The sequence below is a fragment of the Henckelia pumila genome, chromosome 2, assembly GCF_033568475.1.
Source record: "Henckelia pumila isolate YLH828 chromosome 2, ASM3356847v2, whole genome shotgun sequence".
In the NCBI taxonomy this organism is placed as follows: domain Eukaryota; kingdom Viridiplantae; phylum Streptophyta; class Magnoliopsida; order Lamiales; family Gesneriaceae; genus Henckelia; species Henckelia pumila.
Genome location: NC_133121.1, coordinates 12,307,684 through 12,320,302, shown reverse-complemented (window position 1 = coordinate 12,320,302; position 12,619 = coordinate 12,307,684). Strand labels below are relative to the sequence as shown.

Sequence of the window (12,619 nt, the reverse complement as noted above, 5' to 3'; positions counted from 1 at the left end):
ATAAAATGAGGCTGGTTCTATGTTCATCTGAATATGCTTCTCTTGAACAACTGATCCAGCTCTTCAAATCAACTCCTTTCTAGACATAGCATATTTTGTATCTTTCTGAGTTGATGATTCATAGCTTTGGAGTTGTTCAACTAACATACTCCTCAGTACAATCGATTCAAAAACTTACCTCAACACTATTATGTTCTATCTGCAGTTCTGTTCTGCCTGAGGTTCTCATGCTATCTGCATAAGCTGTCTTCTTTGATAACAGAAGCAATCGATATGGCAGAGATTATAACATACAATTTAAGTATAACATACATATAATCTCATGCTTTTGAATAGAACACATACTTGCAAATTCTCATGCTTTTCACATAATACATGCTTAAACGAATTCACTTATTCTAATGAATTCAATAACTCAGGCATACATATCAGCATATAAGCATGTAATTCTTATCTCAATAAAGCAAGTAGAGTTCAATCAAGCAATCATAGTCGCATACAATTCTGTAAATCAAGTAAAGCATAATCATGCAATACTATAAATGCATGCGACTCAATCTACCCCGCTCAACTTCTATCTTAGTCCAAAACTTTACGCTCCAAGACTTTATGCTTTGATACCACCTGTTGTGGGGACCCGGGTTGCTAATCTCATCTTAGGACAATAAATGATTCAGTAACAAGTAATCATGTAATCTCATCTTAGGGCAATAAATGATTCATTAACAATTAATCATGTAATAAAATATTGTTCAAACCAAGAGCTAAAAAAATTATTATTATTTTTTTAAAAGAAGGCCCCTCGCTCGATCGGGTGAACCTTACCGATCGAGCACAAAGTATAAACCCTCGGGTCTGCAAACATATGGCCTCGCTCAATCGGTTAAACTCTACCGATCGAGTGGGCAAAAAAATTGGCTTCTCTGTTTTGGACAAAATGGGCCTCGCTCGATCGGTTACATTCTACCGATCGAGCGGGCATACCCTACTCCAAAACTGCAGCTGTTCAACTTCTGAATTTGCTGCTTTCTTGGTGCCCTTCAATATTTAACATGCTGCTAAAACAATAAACATGCATTAATAAATAAATCCTAGCATCTAAATACATCAACTCATGAATATAAACTAGGATTTACAGACACAAGTACAAGATTCCTTATCTTCTAACATGTTTATATACAATACATATCAGCTTCTTAAAACCCGAATCACCACATGCTATCTCTCTTCTCAAGCTATCCAAGCCAACTCTAGCTTGATCATGCCCCAACCTGATGCAATGCACACATACAAACAAAGCAACAGCCGGATAACTCCGGTGAGAATAAATCTCAGTATGAAAGACATGCATATACATCATGAAAGCATATGAAATCTATATGTCATACTAATCTAAAATCATAAAACATGTAATAACATGTAGATCATAGAATCATCATCGACACTTAAACTCTTAACACATAATGATTCATCTAAAGCAATAGCATACATTCAAATCTAGAATAGTGTATCACAACATGCTAGCATTTATAACTGCATAATCTAAATCATAGAAAACTCTAGGTTAATGCATAAATGCAATGCATGTGCCAAGGAAAAGGCTATCAAATCTGATACCAATAAGCTTAGTTCTTGGGATCCCGGGGGATAAAATCTTTAACTAACCACCGACTCTCCCAATCGAGGTGGCGTTAAATATCTTAATTCCCCTGACTTTGGTGCAACTATAGTGAGTCATCTAGCTCTGGATATAAATCTATATTCCGTGCCATGAGTCATTTGACTCTGGAAGTAAATCTACATTCCATGCCACTCACTACAGTTCTCCAAACGTCATATGCACTCTAGGCCATTCTGCCCTCTGTGCTATTCAAGGTAGGGTTCAATATGAATGCAACATAATCTGTATGCATTAAATAAGCTAACACATCTTGAACACACAATTCAAACATCATGCAAGGCAATAATAAGAAATACATCACTTAACACACTTAGACAAATAAGTATGTGATTTTAGGAAAACTCGAAAACCACCACGTTCTCGAGTTGTTCTGCCTGGCGAGGATAATGTCGAATCATACCTTTCATCGCGATCAAACATCTTGAATCTGTTGTCAATGCTGAGTATCTCAAAGCTAGCCAAATCAGTCATACAATGCTGCTCATTTCAATATGTGCTCCTTGAAGGTGTTTTTTTTTCAACTGCAAACACTTCAAGTCATTCGAACTCGAACTCGTCGATTCAACTACGATAATCGGTACTTCAAATCTGAAATAGATGATAACATAACTAAACATCAATTTTCAATCTTAATCGATGTTTTTTTTACAGCTTATACAGTTCAAATCTTGCTAATACAATCGGAATTCAAACCGACGTCGTCACTATTCGAGTTCGATAAATCTTTTGATTCAAATATCATTATATCTTCATTCTAAACATAAACTCATATTCAATTCCTCCACAATCAACTTGAATATGAGCTCTAGACATTTAGAATGCATAACAAGTCAAAATCTTGAACCAGCGGCGTAACGGTACGATTTCAGTCTTTCCAAATGCATTATCATTATTAATTCAACCATCTAAACTAATAATCATCACCATTTGAGCATCTTATAAACGTACATAACAAATCCCAAATTTCAGATTTTTGATAAATCTTTCAAAATTCATAAGCATGTTCAAACGACGATCTTTTCTCAATCCATCTTAGATGTGCTATCGTCGTATATGCTAGAACATATTTATACAACCAAATATAAATGATAACAACAACTTAAAATTCAAACATGGTAGAACTTCATAAAACTTACGTCAAAACGTAGCACTCAGAGCTGTGATCGCAAATATACGATCAATCGGAAATTCTACCGGGCGGATCAAAAGATATTGAAGTTTAAAGGGATAAAAGTGGTTTGGAAAAGTTTTCTGATTTTCTCCCCTGATGATTCACGTGAATTCTGCTGAAACAAAGGTGTAATAAGATATATATTGACCTATTTGCAGTTTAGTCCCTGAATTCTTCAATAATTGCAATTTGGTCCTCGGCCAATCTTTTAATTCAATTTCAATCCTAAATAATTTAAGAATATTAAAAGTCAAGTCTAAACTCTAAATATTCTCAAATTAAATATTCTCGAATTAAAATTAAATCATTTTGGACCTTATCGCATTTTAGTCCTTGAACTACTTAATATTTGCAAAGGGGTCCTTGCTTGGATTTCATCCTCAAATTCAATTCTTGATATTTATAATCTTGGAATTCACATCTTAAATTCCATAAATATCAATTGCAAATATTTTTAATCTTTTAATTTAAGAATTTCGGATATTAAAATCTTAAAATCCGAAAATCCTCAAATTAAATATTTCTGACCCGAAATTGAAATCTCTAATTTTCATACATTCTTAAATTCATATTTTCTCTCTTATTCGGAATTTAAATCTTAAATCCTGTAATTCAGAACTTAATATTTTTGGGCCTTACAATATGTGTAGTGAACATCACCATAAATGATATTAAAAATAAGTTTCATAATTCAATATACTAATATAAGCAAGCTATATTAGAAAAAAAACACTATAATATTTTTTTGGACTCATTAAACACAACATTTTAATTGGTTCCAAATATCGTATTGCATTTGTAAACTTGAACCTCATATGCTATTGTAATATATGTGCGATCAATGAATAAACTATTTTCATATAATTTTTTTATTATTAAAAATATAATGTATGAATTCGCCTCATATTTAAATATACAAATTCAACTTCAATGATTTGATTTGGCGTATTTCTTATGAATTTAAATTAATAGAATCAAAACACATAAGTATCAAAGTAGTGTTTTTTTTTTAAATAAATAAATAAAATTCTAATAGAAAATAACATGTGCTTACAACATAATTATAATAAAATTATTTGGAAAACAATGATACTTCAAAATAATAGATATTTGATAATAAAAATACATTAGATATATAACATTTTTTCAAAACTTAATTCTTAGAATTAAAAATATAAAAATTTTAACATTAAAAATGATTAGATGTTGAATAATAAAAATATATTTTCACTACAAATATTAAAAGAGAATATATATTTATTTTATTATTATACCTATAAAAATGTGATTAAAATGACAAAGTTTTTTTTTATTATTGAAGGCTTTCTATTTTGCCTTTAAATTGGGTATTCTTCCGATTAATTGAATTGACATTTGCTACACCATGCTTTGAAAAGCTAAAAAATGATATATATAAAGTGAATATATGTTTGACAATAAAAAATATTTCTCACTGAAATTATAAAATAGAATCATATATATTTAATCCATTCTATCTATGAAAATGTGAATAGAAAGAAAAAAAATCATGGGAGTAATAACTTTTTGTCGATATTGCATGAATGTTTGATGAAAAATAGGTATCAAAATTAAGGAAATATAGATTATAAAATTTATGTATAATTTAGAATTTTAATCAAAATAAAATATTATAAATTAAATTCTTCAATATAATTAATTCAAAATAGTAATTATTGAAAAATAAATATCAAAACGTAATCCACATTTATCTAAATAAATTTAAGATTCAAACAAAAGACTCTTAACAACTTTTTACAAATGTGAGTATATCACCCCTAAGTGGAATAGGTAAGCTCTTGATAAATGGTCAAAAGTTCGTTCGCCCATATCACACTTTTTCGGGTGAGCATATCGCACGGACCTTGCTCAATGCGAATTACCAGACTAAACTAGAATAATTTGCGGCTTCAGGTTTCCACGTCATAAAAAAAAATTATTTACATTATTTTTATAACATTATGTGACTCGTGTCTTTGGTATCAATTATCATACTCTAATTAATTTTAAGTTCTATCATTTTTTTTATCCAAACATGATTTTCAACTTAACTCAGTCATGAACTAAATTAAACTTACAAGTTTTAAATGTGATACGCACTATCTAAATACACATAATAATAACACTCTATAATTCACAAATCCATTACATTACAGCAAGCAAAAAACAAAAAGTCATCTAGCTTCATCAATTTTCAACAGGGAGAACACCTCTCCAGCATTAACTTGACTTGTATTAGTAAAGCTCATGTGGGATTCATCATCATCATCACTGGGGAGGCTGTGAGAAGGCAACCGTTGGATAACCGGCATCGGTACTCCGACGTCTGTCATGCTATCGTCGTATGGTACCTGCGGCGTAACCGTCTGATGCAGCTGCAAACAATACTCCAAGTCCCACAGAACATCAACCATGTTAGGCCTATCTGCTCCATATTCTTGCAAGCATTTCTCCACGGTTTCCCCGAATTTTCTCAACGAACCGGGATTGATCTTGCCTTCAAGAAGAGGGTCCACGATCTGTTCCAGCTGCTCTTTTCTTATCCAAGACATTCCCCACTCGACCAAGCTAACCGGGTCTCTGGCCGAGACAACCGGCCTTGCACATAATACCTCAAGAAGTACAACCCCGAAAGAGTACACATCGGATTTTTGTGTTAGTTGTAAGAATTTAAAGTATTCAGGATCCAGATATCCGAAGCTGCCTTTTACTTCAGTGCTAACGTGAGTTTGATCCGGAGGGCCGGATCTCGAAAGCCCGAAATCTGCAACTTTAGCAACGTAGTATTCATCCAGTAAAATGTTGGTTGATTTGATATCCCGGTGTATTATCACCCCACTTGAACCAGTGTGTAGATAATGAATGCCTTTTGCTGCACCAACACAGATGCGAACCCTTTGCTCCCATGACAATGTAGATCTCGGAGTGGACTTTTCCCTAGATTCTTCGCTATACAGATGTTCCCTTAAAGTTCCCTTCTCCATAAACTCATAAACAAGAATCATCTCATCCCTTTCGTCGCAATACCCAACTAGTGAAACGAGATGGTTGTGGCGAATACTCGACAAAACCATTATCTCTGTTTCGAATTCAGGAACGCCTTGACCGCTCTCTGGCTCACTTCTTTTGACAGCAACTCTTGTACCATTCCTCAACATGCCCTTGTACACTTTTCCAAATCCACCTTCACCAATGATCAACTTGGGGTCGAAATTTTTCGTGGCAGACTGAATTTCAGATAAATGTAACTTCAAACCGAGGTTTAGATCAGCAAAGGGCGATCCGAGGACAGTTTTATCTGTAGTTCTACTGTAAGAACTACCTCCGTAAAGAGGTACTAATGGCCGATCAAATGTCTCGACCGCCTTCAACTTCCTTCTTTTGAAACAAAGAAAGACGATCAGCAAGATCACAATGACTACAAATATTGCACTTCCCACCACCGACCCTATGATGATAAACAAATGTGTACCACCACCACCCCCTTCATCAGAAACTGAACTGGTGTCTTCAATCAACTGCATTATCTCTACCCCATTAAGGAAAGCATTTGCAACTCTGGAAGTGTCGTCGGGGCCGACACTCACATTGATAAAGCCCGAATCATCCGAATCAACCAGATAATCTCTGTAGAAAGGAGATGCTAGCTGAGGAATGACATCAAATGGCCATATCCTCACACTGAACTGACTATACACATAAAGGTAGAATTTCAGACCTTCATTCGAGGTAACGCTAACGATATCACAGAAGTGCACTCTCAAAAGATGCTTAGCTCCTCCTTTCACAGGAAAGCGCCAAGTCATATTGAAAAGATTAGACCTACTGTTATCAATGTTCATTTGCTTCGCAGTCCTGTACACAAACTCAGGGGCATCGAATTCGGTCGACCCCGGGCTCTGGTATTGAGGCCTAAAACCATAAGGTACACTATCTTTCGCTGTTTCATTGTTAAACAAATAAGGATCATCAGGAATCCAACTCCTCAACAAGGTGTCATTGTTGGGCATTATATTTTTCCCTCCGACGTTAATCCTATGAATCACACGCGAAGGGAGAGATAAAAGATTTTTGTAATCATCTCCCCTACTTCCTTCTCGAGTGACACGAGTGGCAGAATCAGGGAGAAATCCAGGTGGAGCAATGAAAAATTCGATCGCATTTACAAAAGCGAAAGAATTATATCCCTCCGGCACAAAATAAACCTTGAATTTCCCGGCAGCCATCTTAATAAAAAACTCCTCAACATATGGAGACGAATTCGACTTTTCGACAGTAAATTGGGACAAAAGCGAAAACCCAGATGCCACAACACTGAAACGAGCGTCGGAGACATTTCCCAAGGAGGGAAATGGCAGGAAATGAAAGCGTACCACAAAAGTGCCGTCTTGTTCTGCATCGAACTCATACCAAGATCGCTTCCTGAAAACTCTCGCACTCCGGTACAGTCCAACACCGGAAAATCTAGGATCTTGGACAGGGCCGTTGTTTCCGGACGACAAGGAAAATCGGCCGCGATTCTCGTCGCCGACGAAGGTCTTGCCGTAGACATCTACACTGGAACTGGAACCGCAGTTGATGAAGTACTGATCGGGTAGAGTGTAAGTGAAAGTGGGGACGAAAATGGAAGAAAAATGGAGGAAGAAAAAGCATAGGGGAAGTAAAGGAAAAATGTTACGGGATCGAAATTCCAACATGGAGAAGAATTCGCCGGCGAAGAATGTACAATACAGTGTCGATGAATGATGAGAGAAATTGTGTGGACGTGGGGAGAGTGGGCGGGGGCCATCATGCAAAGCAAATTGCACATGGAATTTAATTCGTTGCTATTAGTTGACTACACAATAATGGGCCCCAAGTGAAAAATAGGATTTCGATAATTATGGTTTTACTTTACTTTTGTTATATTTATTCTAAGCCATCTAAAACTTGTGTTTTCTCTTAAAATATGGATATTATAGATACGAATACATTTTAAGAATCTTCTGTTATATGTGTGTGTGAGATTCTTTTTGCTCAAAGTTTATGTTTTGTTATGTTCAAACAAGTAATAGTATTACTGAGAAGTAGCATGATGGAAAGAGATTGATATGCTTGGGAATATTAAAAAAAAAAATTAAATATGAGTTCTAATGCTTAATAATATAGTATTGAGTAGAATAATTCTTGTGTAGAAACATAATTAAGTTGGAGCAATTTTATTCACATCCACTTTGTATTTGAATTTTTATTTTGTTATGATTTATTTCCTCCTATTAATAATAGTATCACAAAGAAGAAGTGCTTCTAAAAAAAACAAACAAAAACAAACAAAAAAAACAATTCAGTATATTTAAATGGGTAAAAGAAGTTGTTAATTGTCTTTCTGTTTTTGCTAGTAAAAAAGAAAAATAGGATAAATGTAGATAAGGCCTACGTGGGGATAATTGCATTTTGACCCCCTGTAAAACATCGAAAGAGCTTAAAACCCCCTATGAAAAATCAATAAGCTAAATACACCCTCTGTTCTTAAATCAGTGACTCACGTGCCCCATCTTAATTTTTCAGATTTTATAATTATATTTAATTTGATAAAGACTTTTTTGCCCTTAAAATATTAAAACCCAATAAACTATTATTTTCCAATCATCCTTGACCCATTTACTTTTGATCGTGAAGCTGCTGCGAAAATGGGATCTTCAATCTTCAACAATCCAATGCTGGCTCACAGGATGATCAGCCGAATCAGTTTGGGTAATTCAACGAAGTGACAAAGAACATAATATTTCAACAAATGCAATTGGTCATAATTTTCTTTAAATAAAATGGGAAAAGACTACTGGTTGAAATATTATACAAAATAGGGATACGAAATAAAATTAAATCAAGCAAAGTAAAATCGATTTATTAATATTAAAATATATTGTGAAGTTGATAAAATAAATTAAAATTTGTATACTATTTTTCTTTACACAAATGATAACAACAATATATGATCGATTCTAAAAAACTTAAATGAGAGATATAGAAAATAAATTAAAGTTCTTTCTTCTTTTTTTTTTACTTTGTTAAAAAATTTAATACAATATAAGGGTTAAAAATCAAATTAAGCCAAGTTAAACAGATTTATCAACATAAAAAATATAATTGAGGAACATTTCATTTTTTATATATTTTATAATTTTAAATAAATTAATATTAGAGTTAACATGAATTGATCATTCATGTTCCTTCTTATATTAGGATCAGGGTATTCGAGTGTAATTTGATTTTATATTGTTAAAATCTAAAAAAAATTTATAAATTAAGCTTAGGTTGGGTTTAGATGGAAATATTTCAAATATATTTAAATGTATTATTGTTGTTTAGAAAAATTACACCATAAATTTCAAATTCACTATTTTAATGTTTATATAATTTTTCATGTTAATTTAGGATGGATTTCAAGTCCACCCAACAATGAAGTCATTTGAAATTCATTCTAGTTTACATACCTAATGTGTAAATAAATATTGTATGGATTTAAAATTTGATCCATTGTTAACCATAAATAAAATCGAAATCGATGGATTTAAAATTCTTTCATCCAAACGCAACCTTAAAACATTCTCATCGTAAATTTTTGGGAAAATTGCAAATTTGGTCCTGTATATTTTTCACTTTGCGATTTTGGTCCTCTATGTTTTCACATTTCAGTTTTAGTCCGCTATCTTTATTTTTTGGCAATTTTAGTCCTTTTTCCAATGTTTCGCTGATGTGACACCAATTCAGTGATGATGTGGAGCTGACGTGTACAGTGCCACGCAAGCATTTTTGAATAAAAAGGACCAAAATTGCCAAAAATCTGAACATGCAGGACTAAAACTGAAATGTGAAAACATAGAGGACCAAAATCGCAAAGTGACAGACATACAGGACTAAATTTGCAATTTTTCTTAAATTTTTATAAAATAAATAAATTAATAAAATTTATGATATATAAAAATTTAATAATTTAAAATAATGAAAATCTCAATAACAAAAATCAGTCATATTAAAATATATTTAATATGCCAATTGAATTTTTAAATTTTTAATTCAAATTTCAAGTCAATGCTATTTTCTTACCAATTATCATTTACTCAGTATTTTACTATTTTACATTATTATTACTAAATTTCATATTATAATTCTTATTATTCGTTTGAATATTACTATTTTTATTTAGTTTATTATCACTAATAATATTATTATTTATTATTTTTATTGCATATTTTTACAAATTTATGAAATAATAAAAATAACATATTTGATTAGAAATTGGCAGATATATTATTTTAAATAGTGGCGTTTTTCTATTTTATAAAATTAAAAATTTTAAAATTATTCAAGTAAAAAATACCATGTTCAATTACTAGATATAGACAAATCCATCAAAAAAATATTATATTTAGGATTTGAGGGTATTTATGTCATTTAAGTTAATAAAAAAATCAAAAAAACATGATCAATTGCATTTGAGGCGCGTGTTTTCACGACTTCTGACGCGAGGAGTTTTTAGCTTATTTTTTGAAAAGTGAAGGATTTAATAGCTAATTATATTTTTATAGGGGGTTTTGTGCTATATAAAAATTTCACAAGAGGGCCGAATGCTATTAACCCCGGCCTACGTGACATGATCGGGAGAATCTATATTGCCCACATCAACGATCCAATTTAATCAGCGGATCATATTATTTGATTTGGAGATCAAATTGAATCGTCGGATCCCGTCCGAAAGAATAGAGTCTTCCTCATAGACCAAAGTATTGAAATTAAAAGTGTACAATTATTTGCAAGTGCTATAATTGTACTATGCTTGCAATAACATCTTATGGACCCATATATTTATGCAAGGGAATCGGAATAATTTTTGCCATAAGATAAACTGTCCAAGAATTCATGGCATCGACTTCGACCGTCCCCAAAGCTGCCACCATTCACGAGCTCTGCCGCGTTCGCCCACCCGCCACCGCTGACTCGGCGGCGGAGCAACGCCTTTCCGTGACATTCTTCGACATGCCATGGCTGAACTTCCACTCCATCCGGCGTCTCCTCTTCTACCAGTTCCCCTGCTCCAAATCTCATTTCCTAGAAACCATAGTTCCCAATCTCACAAAATCACTCTCAAAAACTCTCAAGAATTATCTTCCCCTCGCGGGAAACCTTCTGTATCCTCTGAATTCAGGCATGCCGGAGTTCCGTCATGTTCCCGGCGACTCGGTTCCTGTCACCATAGCCGAGTCGAATGAAGCTTCAGATTTCAATCACCTGACCGGAAACCAGTCCAAGATCGCTGATGAATTCTACCCTTTTGTTCCCGATTTACCAGAACCAGGAATCGATTCCGAATCAGGCTTCAAAATAATACCTCTTATCGCGGTGCAGATAACCCTGTTTCCGGGCTCTGGTATCTGCATTGGGTTCAGCAATCATCACTCCATAGGAGATGCGAGTTCGATAGTGAGGTTCATGAAAGCCTGGAGCACAGTTTGCAGACTCGGTGGGGACGAGGAATTATGGGCTCAAAGTGTTCCTTTTCCATTTTACGACAGGTCTGTGATTAAAGATCCACTCGGGCTCAAGGGTATTTTCTGGGATCAGCTGGAAAATATGAAGATGGAAGCTGCCCCGTTAACCTTCCCCACAAACTTAATTCGGGCAACCTATGTTCTACAAAAGAATGACATCCAAAAACTGAAAAATCTCGCGCTGTTCAAGAATCCAGATTCCCCCCACGTATCGTCGTTCACCGTAACGGCGGCGTGTGTGTGGACGTGTTTAGTCAAATCAGCGGCGGAAGCAGGGGAAGAAGTCGATCCGGACGAGCCGGAACACTTTGCCTTCGCGGTTGACGTCCGGGCTCGGCTGAATCCGCCGGTGTCCTCCGACTACTTCGGCAACTGCCTCGCGTTAGCCAAGACGGCGGCGGCGCACCGGCGGCTGAAAGAAGCCGATGGGTTCTTTACGGCCGTGAAGTTGATCGGAGATGTTATCAGTAACAAGGTGAACAACAGAGACGAAATCTTGAGGGACGTGGACACTTGGTTCACTGATTACATTCCTCTGTTTGGAAAGAGGCTGTTTTCGGTGGCGGGATCCCCTAAATTTAATTTCTACGACATGGATTTCGGGTGGGGAAACCCGAAGAAGCAGGAGGCCGTGTCCATCGACGGAGGGCCGTCCATGTCGCTCAGCAGATCGAGGGATCACGAAGGAGGTTTGGAGATTGGTTTGTCATTGCCTAAGGTGAAAATGGATGCTTTTGCTACTTTCTTTCATGAAATCATGACACCATGATCATATTCGACTTTTATTTGGTTTATGTATGTTTTCATTTTTTAAAAAAAAATAATGTTATGTGTCTAATAAGAGTTACACGAGTGATTGATTATATATTAGTTTTGAAGTTATAAATAAATGAGAAGAATTTAATAATTTTGTAATTTCAAAAATATAAAAAATATCTTATAATTACGTCGATGACATTTTTCATACGTAATTTGTTTCAATCATCACTGAGATATATTGTCTCTGTTTTAACGTGGTATGAGTTTTAATGTGTGTATATACATATATAATAATAATAATAATAATAATAATAATAATATGAATTCGGGTTGTGATTTAAATTTTTATTAACTGTTTTAATTCTTGTTCCATATTATTGTGTCAATATAAGAATAATATACTCACCATGTTTTTTCTTCGCATGATGCACTTTTAACAGTCAGTCAGTCTTTCTTTAGGCA

The 12,619-nt window shown here is 34.3% G+C and overlaps 2 protein-coding genes across 2 annotated transcripts; one reads left to right on the top strand and one right to left on the bottom strand.

Annotated features, from left to right (window-relative positions):
- Positions 1–4,978: 4,978 nt before the first annotated feature.
- On the bottom strand, positions 4,979–7,648 carry LOC140881072 (probable receptor-like protein kinase At5g24010). Its single transcript, XM_073286075.1, has one exon. It carries the CDS (start codon positions 7,565–7,567, stop codon positions 5,045–5,047), a length of 2,523 nt encoding a protein of 840 aa, XP_073142176.1. The 5' UTR covers positions 7,568–7,648; the 3' UTR covers positions 4,979–5,044.
- A 2,878-nt stretch (positions 7,649–10,526) lies between these two features.
- On the top strand, positions 10,527–12,265 carry LOC140884307 (malonyl-coenzyme:anthocyanin 5-O-glucoside-6'''-O-malonyltransferase-like). The gene has a single exon (XM_073291025.1). It carries the CDS (start codon positions 10,770–10,772, stop codon positions 12,165–12,167), a length of 1,398 nt encoding a protein of 465 aa, XP_073147126.1. The 5' UTR covers positions 10,527–10,769; the 3' UTR covers positions 12,168–12,265.
- The last annotated feature ends 354 nt before the right edge of the window (positions 12,266–12,619 follow it).

Bases quoted from the DNA above. Each gene is read 5' to 3' on its own strand.
- LOC140881072 (XM_073286075.1), bottom strand. From the start codon at position 7,567: ATGTTGGAATTTCGATCCCGTAACATTTTTCCTTTACTTCCCCTATGC.
- LOC140884307 (XM_073291025.1), top strand. From the start codon at position 10,770: ATGGCATCGACTTCGACCGTCCCCAAAGCTGCCACCATTCACGAGCTC.